The 15,350-nt window shown below is 37.5% G+C and overlaps 1 protein-coding gene across 26 annotated transcripts in view; it reads right to left on the bottom strand.

Annotated features, from left to right (window-relative positions):
- The window catches only part of LOC124642850 (ryanodine receptor), a 224,686-nt gene that overhangs the window by 142,572 nt on the left and 66,764 nt on the right, over positions 1–15,350 (bottom strand). For all 26 annotated transcript variants that reach the window (XM_047181570.1, XM_047181580.1, XM_047181574.1 and 23 more), the window contains exon 2: positions 8,951–9,071. In XM_047181570.1, the coding sequence (XP_047037526.1) occupies positions 8,951–9,007 (57 nt within the window). In that variant the 5' untranslated portion in view covers positions 9,008–9,071. The remainder of the gene's footprint in view (positions 1–8,950; positions 9,072–15,350) is intronic.

The following is a 15,350-nucleotide window of genomic DNA, read 5'->3' as shown; positions in this document are numbered from 1 at the left end:
TTATGTATCCACTAAATTGTAAATAATTTTAACACCCCAACTTGGTTTTATAAAATAAACCAACTTTTATAATATTTTCATTAAAGCATCCTTTGGGAGCAATGCCGAAGCTCATAAAAATGAATTTATTGATTCACATTAATACAACTTCGATTCGACGCGAAATAATTTGTATACATTTTCAGTAAAAGTAAATGTACTGTTACAGCCTTTTTATTGTCCCACTGCTGGGCACAGGCCTCTCACACGGAGAAGGATTGAGCATTAATCACCACGCTTGCTCAATGCGGGTTGGTGATTTCAGACTTTATAGTCTAGGTTTCCTCAAGATGTTTTCCTTCACCTTTTTATCAGCCATTGGTATCCAAGATATACTTAGAAAGTACATACAAACTTAGAAAAGTTGCATTGGTACTTGCCTGACTTGGAATCGAACCCACACCCTCATACTCGAGAGGTTGGTTCTTTACCCACTAGGCCACCACGACTTTCGACGAAAAGTAAATGTCAAACATCCATATTATTATTTTACCTAAGTATGTAGGAATTCGTATGACCTTCACAGAAGACACGAGAAGGCGCTTGGCAAGAATAAGTACATTTCTTTGTGAAATCAATTCTTAATAGTATTGAGATTCTGCGCCAGGCGTTCTAACATTTTATTTCTCTGTTACTTGCTACAGGTGTAGTTTTAAATTCGCCTAATTGGATATAAGTTCTTCGTTCATCTAATATTCCAACTGCTTTGTTTATCGCAGTTGAAACTCACGTTCTGATTATTTCTTCAGGTACTCCTGAAGAATCATAGTATGGTATCCTATATATTTCTTATTCTTTCACGCTCCATCTTTGGCAGTCGTTACAGATAGTCAGAAGCCATAAAGACTGACAATCAGTCTTGTCAAGGGTACTGGGGTAACCCAGGTTACTATATTGAAGAGGTCTGATAGGCAGTTTCTCCCTGTAAAACCATTCAGCTGCCTCCGGTTAGACTGGAAGCCGACCCTAACATAGCTGAGTAAAGGATCGGTTGATGATTATTCCAAGCAACTTCATTCAGTCCCTTATATTATTTTAAAAAGACTAGGCAAATGGCTTTCACTTGTAACCTCAGAATAGTCAATACATTAATATTCTGCCGAGCACAGGTCTAGCCAGATCCATCAATTATTTAGACACAGACAAAATAGGCACGTTTCAATACAGTCGCAGATTGTGTGAGCGCCGCCGCTCAGGCGTGGCGTGGCTATAATATTTATTGCTTTGTGAATTTTTGCTAACGCCATTGCTGTGGAACACAGTTGGAAGACACCTTATTTGGAATTAAAACGTCAGTTTTAGGTATGTGGAAGTTTTTCGTTATCAACATTTTGAATCTCAATCTGGTAAGAGAAACAGTAATGGGTTATCTACAACTATAACAATAGGCAATCTGACAACGGAGAGAGATCAGGCGCAGTACCGACATCAACGTGCTCTCCGATGCACGGGTGTATCAATCACCAATTTCCATAGTAAGCCTTACTAATATAATAGGTAAATGTGAAAATGTATGTTGCGTTTTCACGCCAAAACTACAGATAACCACATAGATAGTCTTTTTACATATGTAGTTTTGGCGAAGTGGTTCTCCCTAGAAGTGGGTGAAATTGTGGGGCAGCTAGTACTTGTCATAAAATTTAATAATTCCAGTACGGTTTAGTGCACTGCAGTAACTTTTATCACCTTGAACGTCGTGAAAATGCATTCAGTTTTGTGAATGTCAACGTCTGGTACTAAACTGGTTAATTGAAGGATGAATAAAATCGGCCAGTCTCATTTTTAGATTTTTTTACAAGAAATCTATTTGAACATTTACCTAAACAAATAAGGGCAACAGCCATTGTGTTTTACATTTTTATAGTCTAACTAAACATTATGTACTCGTATCTCTATCATTTTACGGGTCATTCGTCATCTCGACAGACTTAACTCACCACGAATGTGTCCACTTGGTGAAACTCAAAATTTTAACATTTATCATGTCGTCAACTCGACACGTTTTAGAATTTAACCCGATTTCAAGCAAAAAGTACACACAAATGAATTTATTTTCTGTGTCACAAACATCATCGGCCACTGAACGTCAGCTTAGCAAACGCTTCAAACGCGAACATGGACTCCCAAACTACTTAGTACAAGTACTAGGAAATCATAAGTGCATTGAAGCCAGATGCATTAGCAATTTTTAATCCCAACGCCCAACGGGCTATCTAACACTGGGTTAACACTTTGCTTTGTAACACAATTCTGTACCCTCTATTTCATATCAATAGCATACACTAAGATTATACTTAAACACTAATTACCTATTCCAGTAGTTCTATAAGCTAACAGAACTACAAACTAAACTAATATTAGTTTACAGTCGACGAGTTGACGTATACGTAAAGACAGTAGATTTGTCAATACCGATCATGGACAACAAAATGACTAGCGGAGATGTCATAACGCAAAATCTCTTAAGAAAGTAGCGCGACAACATGCGGGTGTTAGGGGAACGAGGAACGTTACCGGGTCCACCCTCATGCGCTTATTTTAGTTACCATTATTTTCCAAATAAATCTACCAATCTTTGGCAGATTGGTTTTGTTTTGACAAGGAATCCGAATGCCTGTTTAGTTCTAGTAACTGATGACGCCTACCGTACGTTACTTGACCTACAAGAAGACACCTGACCTACCTTCCTTATGGCATCTCCGCTATCTTTCCTTACTCCGTGATACTGTTGAATTCACTCTGAGTGGCACCGTTTCGGAAGTATACAGATTATTTGTTCGCTGTCTGTTTGTTCGTAGTATTTGTGAAGCCAATGGCATTGGAGTACGAGAGACGAAACCCTATCTATTCGTAAAGCGTACTGTCAACAATGAAAGCTGAGTTTAATTGGTATATTGTTGTCTTCGAAAAGTGGGAGCTTTTTTGTATCCGGTTCCTTTATGTTTCCTGAAGTGTTTAATTGATTAAGATAATTAATAAATAGTTTGTAGGGTTGTATGACCACACGCTTTCGAAGTACGTTAACATTGCACGTAATATGCTGTACGGAGGTCGACAAACGAAAGGCCAACAAACCTAGGTAAATTGAGAGAAAGACACATTAACAGTGGGCCAAAAATGAGGATGATTTTGTTTTAGGTACCGCATGTTTCAGTTTAGTAAAATTGTGGTGTATCTTTTCATATCCGTTCCATTAGCAACAACTCTATTACAGGATGTTCGAAACTAGCTGTGCCACCAGCGTCCCGAAGTAACTAACCCGAAACCGAAACCGAAGTATCACCCGGATAAAGTAGTATAGTAAGTCATTACTCAGGTACTCAACTATTTGTCTGAGTTCATTTAAATCGGTTCAACAGTTTTGGTACGAAATCACAACAAGAAGACAAACAGACAGTAACTATTCATTTATAATATCATTAAAGACAACAAATTCCTTACACCTTTCAGTCAATTGTCATTCCTATTACATAAATACCATTAGTCCAAAAAATACTCATCACTGTCATACAGGTCGGTCCATACTCAGATTTCCGGCAGATCACAGCTCTAGAGGTAAAAATAGCCATGATTTTGACAAAACCGTTTGTCTAGACGACTGCCAAGTCCCGGGCTGATTCACCAGGTTGAATTAAGCCGGGTATTATTAGATTTAGGGTACCTGTCAACCGGTTAATGTTACTGGTAAAGGTTATGCCAATCCTTTGGAGTAATTGTTAATTTTTAAGCGGGCGATAGTTTGTTTGGGCTTTATAAATCAGTTTCAGGAGGAATGGTAGTGTGCACATTACAGAGATCGGGTATTTAGCCGGTATCAGATCGACTGAAAACCGGTTGGAATCAAGATTTTCACAAAAAAATTGCGCAACCATAGGGCCAACTGTCGGCCGACTGTTTAGTCTGCAGTAAGCTGGTATTCTTAAGGTGCGTACGGATAGCGCGTTCCTGTGTTACGCGTAGTTGGGAAACACTGTCCATGCGTACATTGGATACGCGTACAGCTCCTGTACGCACCGCCGCGAACCTGTACGCGAGGTCAATCGATCCAGAGCGCTCCGCCAGCCCCAGTCATTCGCCATGACTCCGACAAACTTAGCGGTTGCGTGCACTACCACCGCTGCGGCGTTAATCATTATTCAACACATTTTAAATAAAAAAAAAAGAGAAACAAACGGAAACCTAGATGGTGGATGAAAACATTGTTTCGGGAAAGATTCAGTGTGGAAATAGGCTAATGGAAGATATAAATTATGAAGAAAGTGGGGACAAAAATTTTGTGAGAATGAGTTTGCAAATCGAATAATATTTTCATTATTGAAACTCGAAGAACACGCGTGTTTATTCATTTTGCCGTCCAAATATAGCGTAGCCGGTCGAGTGCGTCCTCTTTGACGCGCGACCCAAAAACCGACTGACGGTGGCTCGCGCTGCGAGTTGGCTCGCGCGGTACGCGTACCTCAAGAGTGAACGCGTAGCTGCAGGTATGGACTAGGCGTTCCGGATACGCGTAAACTGAGTACGCGTACTAGTGTACGCGCAATCCGTACGCACCTTTATAGTTCCGGAATTGTTTACAGTTTACTGGTCTTGGAAAGCAAAGGTCTGAAATATGTAGTCGGTAAGTCTGATACTCTGTTCTACGAAACTCAGAGCAAAGTAATTCATTTAACTTACACATACTGTCGAGAAGCTTTTGCTTGTCCGAAGTTAACTGCTATTCAATAAATACTTGACAATACACAACACCGCGCGCGGCAAAGAGCTAATTTTAGAACTGCAAAATTATTTGACGCGAACTGGGGAACAAAATCATTGGGTACTTATTAGGGATTTACGTGGCCTTATGTGGATCTAGCTCTAGATTCTAGAGAATTTCCTATATGGTACGTTTTATCTGGCACTCAAACTTCGTAAGATACAAGGACTGAAACCACGGGTAAAATAGTAGGTATACAACAAACCAGATAGCAATTTTGAATGGGGTTAACCCATAAATAATATGAAACAGTGTAATTCGGCCACGGCTGGTCATAGTCCTTTAATTATAAATATAGGCGTGCCACGGCGTTCCCTAATTTATGCTAGTAAGTGTACGTTTTGTTGCCATCGTGAAACGAATGTTATTATTTGCATGACCTAATTTTAGTTTTAGAAAGTATAGGAAATTATTTTTGGTTGTAATTTGGTTTGGAATTGGATAATACATATTAGTGTTAACTATGGAGTGCGATGCAAATATCTACCTCTATACTTATTTTATAAAGCTGGGATTTTCTTTGTTGCTCGGATACAGGAAGTACTCGATCGATATAAACATTATTTCAGTGCCAGATAGCCCATTAAAGAAGGAAGGCTATTGGTTGATTTCTATCCAGGTGCGCGGAATAATTTCCACGGGATGCGGGATGAAGACACTAGCGGTAGATAGTTATACAATACGCAGAAAAAAATGTTTGTTTGTTGTAACGATACCTTGTAAAGCACTGCCTCGTTGGTCAAGCTGTCGCAAGTGCGGCTGCTGAGCACGAGGTCTCGGGTTCGATTCCCGAGTCGGGCCGAAATCGCTTTGTGGGTTTTAGAAGACTTTCACAAAGCAGCCCGGAGCCTGGAAGCTGGTGATTGATACACCCGTGCATCGGAGAGCACGTAAATGTCGGTCCTGCGCCTGATCTCTTACCGGTCGTGTCGGATTGCCGTCCCATCGGGTTATGAGAGTGAAGGTATAGGGAGTGCACCTGTATATGCGCAAATGCTCGTGTACTATAATATGTCCTGCGGAGCTGGCTGATCTCTTTAAATGAGAACAGCCGCCCTGGCCGAAATCGGCCGTGGACGCTATATTACCTTGTAAAGCTCTGAAAATATGACGTGATCTTTCAAAACCCATGTTCATAACTTTCACAACACAATACTCTTCTATTTTAAGAAGCGATTACCTAACAAACAGACAACACAATGAATAAAATTTGCAAGTTGATAAATAACGAAAAATAATATGAATATAAATAACCATTGATTACAGTGTCAAGAACTTTTGGTATTTAATTAAGAAGTGGAGTTTGTTGGTCATTTTCACGGAGGAAGGAAAGATAGCGGAGATGCCATAAGGAAGGTAGGTCAGGCGCCTTCTTGTAGGTCGAGCAATGTACGGTAGGCGAAATCAGTTACCAGGACCAACAAGATATTCAGGTTCCTTGTTTAATCAAAACCAATCAGTCAAAGATTGGCCTGGATTGGTGATTTTATTTTGAAATGAATTGGCGAGTTCTAATGAAGGCGTGTAAGGGTGGAGCTAGAAACATTCCTCGTCCCCCGAACACCCGCATGTTGGCGTTCTACTTTCTTAGGAGATTTTGCGTTATGACATCTCCGCTAGTCATTTTGTTCTCCATGGTTATTTTGCTTATTTAGGTGTTAAACATGGTTATTTAGCTTTAGGTAAGTTTATTAAAGAGGCAGATTTATGAACTGTAGTTTATTATTTAGAAGTTAAGGTCTTAAGTATTTGAAGAATGTGGGTGCTTATTTATGGTTTACGGTTGTTGTTATTTTACGGCTTACTATGTTATTACTCTTTAATTTTATTTAAAAAATTTTATAGCATTTTTAGTATATTTAGAGTTAAAATACCAAACAATAAATCTTATTACTCCAGCGGTTTCATCCATCCCATGGAATCTAATTCAAGCGCTTAAAAAATCGATAGCTTTCCTCAATAATTAGGCTAGCGAATCCTGAAAGATTTTATCACATCGGTCCGGTAGTTCTTGATATGCTTTGAAGCAAACAAACAAACCGTTCAGCTTATTTTTTATTAATACTAAGAAAAGATAGTTCTATTATACCATAACAACATTATACAAGGTGTTGATTTGCATTTGTGCCATAGCTCAGGAGGAGGACATACAATACGTAAATAATCGATTGGAATTACAGTAGATGGGAAATAACTAATATGCACTGCTTTTTTTGTCATTGTAATGTCGTGGTATTTCCGAAGTAATCCAATTTTATGAATGAAATTTATGAGTGATCGTTGCGTATGCTTTGTGTTTGCGTTTGTGTGAGGGTGCAGCACGGTTTTAACGCCAGTAACATACGCGCCAAGTTTAAATAAGGCTAGATGACATTTACGGAATTCCGAAAAAAAATTAAAGAAAAAAAATTACGTACCAATTTTTTTATTGATTTGGGTCGAGAATCATTAGCATAATTACTTCCTTGAATATGGCACGGATGCAAATCAACAGCTTGTATACCAACACGTTTCATATACAACGTACTACATGATGTCAGAACGGCCGGTAGCTATGCCTATAACTGTCAAGCGTGATTGACTGTCTTTGCTGTGAGAGAATATGGACATAGTACAATATGTATGTACATAACGGTGTACAGTGAAATATTGATGGGCAGTTTCACCATACCATTGATTGTCATACTTTTAACACACTGTAACACTATTCTTCCTAAATTGATGCACCTACCTACGCGAGTAACACTGGCTGTCGAGTTTTCACGCCAAAACTATGAACTGATTTAAATGAGTACATACCTACTTAGATAGTCTACAGCCTGAGAAAGAATATACTTTTGATGATTCGGGAAGTAATTTGTATGGGGTGCAAATAGTACCGCAGAAAACGGCTAACCAGCAAATACGACAAACAGAGACATTACGTGACTATGTTAAACTGCATTAATTCTTTGAACCCTATTATTAATATTACAACCGTTTAAGTTTGTTCCTCGTTGACGCTTTGATGCATTTTTTATCTATACGCGGTAAGTAATTCCATCTAGAAGCGAATGACACCGCTCCGAAAGCCAGTATTAACTAAGCGACTAATTTTCCAGATACAGCGATTAACCAAGACATTTTAATCACATACTATAGACATTTCAATAGAAACTGGTCGTCATCACGAAACGTTAGTTAACGTAATAGCCACCCGTGTCGGCAAACAGTGCCCAAACTGTCGGCAATGTCGGCTCCGCGAGAACATTATCAACAAAGTGTCGGATAAGTGTCTGTTAACCTTAAATAACTGGGTTCCGGCGAAAATAGCGTGCTTGCGAACTATTAAATGAATAGTTTTGGTGGTGGCAAAGTCGTCATCTAGTTAAAATCGAAGATTTTCTTTTATATTTTTAAGTTTTTGATTTATATTCCTTTCATCATCATCACCCTTTTTTTAGTCCCACTGCAAGGCACATGCCTCCTCTCACACAGAGATTGAATCTTTTATTCTTAAAGGATTATTATTCTTTCTCAAATTAGAATAATGATAATGGAATCTTTTCTGTTCATACAAATACATACATTAAAAAAAAACATAGTTTTGGATCGTTAAAACTCTACCAAAAGCGGCCAAAAATAAAGAACGTAGCATGTAGTTTTTTCTATTAGTAACTACTTTAGACTAGGCACACATATTACTAAAATGGTTTGTGGACACAGACGCGTCATAACTAAGAGACTGGAGAATACATATTCAGTTAATTAAATGTAAATATTCTTGAAACTTAAAACAGAATACTAATTTGAAATAATGAAAACTGTGCTAAAAAGAAGGCAAGAACTAAGTATCTCAAAATAAACATGCCTGCTATTATTTTTAAGCTGTTTCCTTCTGGTATTTGAATACTGATAGAGAGATACGTAGGTATATATATAGATAAGAGTTCATAAAAATCAAATATAACTATATTCAAATATTACCTACTTCTTTATTCTGATATGTCTTTTCTTTACTCCTTAAAATAGAAATGTCGCCGATAACCCAGATTTTTGACACACAGGTACAGAGCCCAAAATCTTGGTCCATTTCCAGCTAGATAAGAACCTTAATAGTATCTATTTTTTTTCTAATTATATAATATAATCAATATTAAAGTAAATTTAACTTACCGTACGCAAGAATGAAACATCATCCTGCTCGCTTGCTCCCCCCTCCGCTTCCGCCATCTTGGATTCTCAGTAGACTGTCAGTGCGTTACTGATGCGTTGCCATAACACGAGAAATGCATCACTGTGGACAAAATAATGTTAATTTTAGTATATTTTATCAATATAAGTATTTTAAGTGAAGTTTCTTGCCGGTTCTTCTCCATGAGACCAACTTTTTGCAACCGTGCTGCAACTAGTGTGACGTTTCATAAGAGCCTGCCTGACCTACTTGAAATTGAAACCAAAACATTTGACTTTAATTTAATTATGTTTAGAACAACAAAAGAAGGACAAAATGGCTGTGCGCATACGTAGACGTAGGGTTTCAATTTGAATAAACTTTTTACACGACTCCAAAAAATAAGGTTTTTATTTGGTAATGGTCACTTTTGTACTTAGGAGTATATTAACATTTTAATCGCATTTTTTTAATATCTACGTATCTACCGTATTTCATATCTTTAAACAGCTTTAAACCTAAGATTATACCTATAAGTGAATTCGCACATACCGGGTTCTAAAAATAACCAACAGTATTTACAAACTATGGTGCAAACACGCCATAAGTTGCTCTTATAAATACGCAGTAACAAATTCCTAGAACTTTCAATTTAGCGAAGTACTGTTTCATAACATTTACACTAATTGAGGATGTTATTAATGTATCTTTAAGAAACTTGTGGTACTCAGAAGTTAGATTTCGCAACTAGTCTTAAGAAGGGGTATTGGGTTGCCAGGGTGACTGGGTTGAAAAGATGAGGCAGGGAGTCGCTCTGTATAAAACATTGGTACTACTCAGCTGCATCAAATGAAACAAGGAGCCGACCCCAAAATTTGTAACTAGCAAACAACTAGTTGCTGTACTAAATTATTTCTTCTGTGAAAGAATTCAGGCTTTAGCACAAACGCTTACCTATATGTCTGTACCTATATAATATCATTTTCACACGTCACTGTCAAACCTTTTTAACCGACTTCCCAAAAAGGAGGAGGTTATCAATTCGGCCGGTATATTTTTTTTTTTTTTTTTTTTTTTTTCTATGTATGTACATCGATTACTCCGAGGTTTATAGACCGATTTACGTGATTCTTTTTTTGTTCGACTCGGAATAGCTGCCAGTTGGTCCCATAGTCATCAGGTCAGGATCTGATGATGTAAACCCTGAGAAATCGAGGGCAACCTTCGAAAGTTGTAGGCATACATAGGGTAAAAACTTGACACTCAGGTGTACGCCTAAAAGCACTATTCAACAGTGAAGATTTGGAGCTGATCTGATGATGGAAACCAGAGAGGGTCGAGGGAACTCGACAACTGAATATGTAAACTACCTCGTGTTTGGGCTTAAATTATTTGTATTGACAAGACCTTTGCAACAGTGAAGGTTTGGAGCTGACCTGATGATGGAGACCAGAGAAAGTCGAGGGAACTCGACAACTGAATATGTAAAATACCTCGTATTTGGACTTATATTCTTTGTATTGATGAGAACTTCCCACTTGTATGGATAGTGACAACTATTCGTATCACTGAAAAGCTTTAAATAAAAAACTTTTTTACAAAAAAATTAAACCGACTTCCCAAGACACTAAAAAGCAAAAAAAAAACTATTTTTAGGTGCATCGGCCTAGAAGTCGGTGGCAAAATTAACTTAGTAACATCCATAAGACACCGACTTCTAGGCCGATGCACCTAAAAATAGTTTTTTTTTTGCTTTTTAGTGTCTTGGGAAGTCGGTTTAATTTTTTTGTAAAAAAGTTTTTTTTATTCAGTAAAAATGTCAGTCACCCTTTAGGCTATCCGCCCACGTCAGACATTTTGTAGGATAGATCATCGGACCGATTTTTTGTACGTCCTACAATAACGTCTGACTATGATTTTCTGAACAGCTTTTTATGTGCATTGCACTATTGCTATCTGTGCAGTCTATTTTTCTTCTACAAAAATTTGTCATCGATTATACCGAACATAGTGCTTAGGAAGAGATACTAACAAGTTTTGTATATAGGTAATAATGGTATTAGTGTTTAAAAGGTAAATATTGTCGGCGCACCTCAGCGAGCAACCGCGACGGCGAAGGGAGTGCTGCGGAGGCAGGGGCGGGGGCAGCCCCGGCTGGCGAGCCCGCGGCAAGCTCCCTTCACTTCTCCCTGCGACGCGCTTGACCACGGGCACTTACTTGTTTTCGGTTATGTGATTGACCATTGTAATTTTTACGGCATTAAAAGCCTATGTAATACAGTCCGCACAAAGTTTTATTTATAAAGTCCCGTTAGGGCTCCTACAATATCTATGAGCCAAGTACCCTGAAAAAAAAAGGTATTTTGATTTATCGGACGAGAGCAAGCAGCCTTATACTTCTACCTAACCCCTACACACAGTCGATTCACTATCCTTAACACAGCCCTAACCTGTTGTACTCCGCCACTCAAATAATAATGCCTCTGTGGGTAGCGAGGGGGTTAAACTTTTACCGCGCCACTTGTAGGGTTAACTACCTGAAACTTACGTGTGTAAGTTACAAGCGTTTATTACGGAAAGTGAGGATTATAGGAAAGAGTTAAGGGTTTTAAGTAATTAAGTTTAGCTTATCATGGTTATCTTAAGTCTAGCGGTTTTACCCGCGTCTCAAATAAAATACTTCGCTAACCCGGACAAAAAGCAGCCTATAGTCTTTCTCGATGTAATATTGTCTTTTTAGCACTGAAATACTTTGAGAGTAAGTCGTTCCGGAGATTAGCGCGTTCAAACAAACTCTTCAGCTTCATAATAATATATTTCATAATAGTATAGATTAGTTAAACTATATTTCTGCAAAATAAAGACCTAAAGTTATTTATATTTTCCGACCTTGACCTACATCAACACGTTACATACGTAACAAGAACCTTATAATAGTTAAAGTAAAATTACTAAATAATTGCGTACTTAATAGATTACAACGTAACAAAACTATATTGAATTAAAACCTTCATAATATGATATAAGTAATGTCGATATACTATCATAGACAAATGACTTTTACCCGGTTGCGAAAAGTAGTGAGAAACTGCGGGGACTGTTTACTTTGAAAATGGGACGTGAAAATGCGCAAGTACCTATAAAAGTCGCTTTTTCTGTCCCTATACCCCTTTGTACGCTTAAATCTTCAAAACTACGCAACGGATTTTAATGCGGTTTTTTTAATAGATAGAACGATTAAAGAGGAAGGTTGGGGCTAATATAGAAAAGTGTGCTAGTATATAATAAATTGCAGTATAAAAAACTGCAGCAATAATATATTTAATTTGAAATAGACTTAACGTAACTACTAGCTGGCATTGAACCGGTTATAGATACTGAATAGTACAATCACAAGGCCAGGTATTATTGCCCGTTCAAGGGTTATTCATAGGGCAACGCCTTGCCTTGAAAATGGCAAACGGTTAGTTTATTTTGCCAAACTTTTGTTTTAGTTCGAGGTTATTTGGCTAGACAGAATGAAAGAATGAAAGTTTCGTGTGTAAAGTTGGGGATATCAGATTTTTTTTACCTTCAATAATGGGCAGATTGATTAAAATTAAGCTGTTAAGTTTTAGAAGAAAACAAAAGTCGTCAACCTCGTATTGGAGCGGAGAAATCAAACTTTCATTTGTTTTTCAATATTAGCTATATTTCTAGACTATTTCTAGAATCGAAACAAGTATCAAATTGGGGCGTAACAATCAATCAAATCGTTTTTTCAATATTAACTATAGCACGACTATTTCTAGAATTGAAGCCAATATAATATTATTAGCTTAGGCCAGCAGTTCAACGCGGGTGCCGTAGAAACTACTCCGCGAACCCGGATAAAAAGTGAACACACGGACGCTGAATTTTTTTGCATCGGTCCTGTATTTTCTGAGATTAACAGGTTCAAGCAAACAAACTCTTCAGCTTTATAATCCTAACTAATATTATAAATGTGAAAGTAACTCTGTCTGTCTGTCTTTTCTTCACGCCTAAACTACGGTATAGACATAGTTTGGAACTTGAGAAAGGACATAGGATAGTTTTTATTACAAAAACATTTATTCGGGACATATAGCGCCATTTATTGTTCAAACCAAAAATCTGCCGGAAGTCACTATTCCACGCGAACGAAGTCGCGGGCAAAAGCTAGTATTAGCTTAGCATAATAATAAACAAATTCTTCAGCCGTTTAATATTAATAGATAAACGTAACTATTCTAAGCTGTACCTATAGGCCTTGCTTTGCAGTATCATAATTTTATGCACGTAGGTAAAAAGGTCAGACTGCAGTTGCATGCGAATCCTGCAAGTCGGTATGCAACGGTTAAAGTGATTTATATTGCACAGCCATAAATAAGAGAATTTTGTTACCATTGGCGGTACATTGCGGACTTTCTTGTACAAAGACTTTTGTGTTTTAGTACTTTTGTTAGAAATGGTACCGATTTTAGAGTTTTCGATATTTGTTTTTTTTTTTAGGTAGATCGTTTGTCGAATAATAATGATCTATTCTTTGTACTATCTACATATGTACCTGAATGATTTTGTGCTGATTTCTAGGTGGACTGGTATTGATAATATATGGAGTCTTTTTTTCTTTCAAAAGATTAAACTAAATATTATAAACGTTAAGAGTTTGTGTTCTTTGTGTCTTCGATGTGGGCCAAGAAATATCAAAATTAAAATGGGACTGGGCTGGGCATGTCAGCCAAATGCATCCAGACAGGTGGGCCAATGTTTTTGCTCAGTGGATACCACAGGATGGCTACCGCAGACGTGGTAGGCCCCGGAGGAGGTGGCGTGATGATCTGGACGCCTACAACCCTGACTGGTGGAAGCATTCTTAGGATCGAGAGGTGTGGAGACAAAATGGGGAGGCCTTTGCCCAGCAGTGGGACAATAAGGACTGACAAAAAAGAGTTTGTAGGATATAAGGGTGTTTGTTAATTATTGACGCAAATAATTTTGAGAAAACTTGCCACAAACATAGCTAGTTTTATCCGTGTCCGTGTAGTAGTAAATATTAGCAAGTTACTAGCGTGACTGAGTACCTACTCACTGCCGGACATACAGTCAAGTATCGTAGTTTCATTAATAAATAATGACCACATTCCATAGTTTTTGAAGCGGAATTTAAGCTTGTGCATGGTAATAATCCATTTACCCAACTTTTCACGTGAAATTTTATATTTATTTTGGCACAGTTCTGGCTTATTTAGTGTTTCATAACATTATGCACATACTTAATTCATATTTAAGATGCCATAATATAGGTACCTAAATCTAAACCGTTTTGATGATGGTTTGTTTTACTTTAAAGGTTCCGGAACTCCCTATTAAATCTGTTACAAAATATGCTATTATGTGCTCTGTTGTTAATAAGCTACACAATCGTTAGCGTTAAATAGTTACCGGAAGAAGATCCTGCAGGACGCGGGTAAAACCGCGAGAAAACAACTAGTAATCAATAAGCGTTATGACCTTTATAAAAGCCAAATATTACAATAATTTATTCTGTGTTATGTAAAAACACAATGTAAGTATATAACTAGTAGGTACATGTCAGTTTTTGTTCGCGTCAGACTGAAAACCGCGCTGTCATGATCAATTGAAACTGGATATTGTGTTCATGTTGACGTGAAAGGTTGAATGTTGTCAATACTTGTACTTTCTAGTAGACCTACAACACATGAGTGAATAGCGTTCAGAGATACAAGCTTCATACAACAGGAGTAGAAAATGTATAATGTGCCCTTTGTGAGCTTTTTTTAAAACAAAATTGTTTGGTATTTGCTTACATTTACGTATAGTATAAGTACTTCGATGATTAGATATAATTCAATTTGAGACAATTAAAAAATATTTGTACCTAGCGTAAAAAAAACACTGGTTCTCAGCTGGATCTAGTTATACTAGAAGCCTAACTTAACGTAGTTGGAAAGAGTCTAGCTAGGTGGATGATGAACTTATTTTACATGATACCAATGAATTAAACACTGTAACAGCACTATCGTCTGCCGAACTATCATTAGAAAGACCACAATTTAACCCAATTCGCATTTCACCAACAACATGTTCAAAATCGACAGTAATATTTTGTATACACGTAAATACTGTACATAGGTACAGCAGCCCCGGGGCTCCCATTCATCATCATCAGAACGTATTCAACTCACGGCTGCATGAATAAACAGATCGTAAAAACCGGAAAATATTCGTTATTTCTAGATTTTATTCAGGTGCTGAAGAGAGGATTTTGTTGGTAAGAATTTTATCTGTCTGTAGAATAGTAGAATAGTGTGGAAAAAGATGTTACTTGTCGTAGTAAAAAAAATACAATTTACAGTTAAGTTCTTCATTTATTATCGT

Source organism: Helicoverpa zea, chromosome 26 (assembly GCF_022581195.2).
Source record: "Helicoverpa zea isolate HzStark_Cry1AcR chromosome 26, ilHelZeax1.1, whole genome shotgun sequence".
Classification (NCBI taxonomy): domain Eukaryota; kingdom Metazoa; phylum Arthropoda; class Insecta; order Lepidoptera; family Noctuidae; genus Helicoverpa; species Helicoverpa zea.
This window is presented reverse-complemented; position numbering and strand designations above follow the sequence as displayed.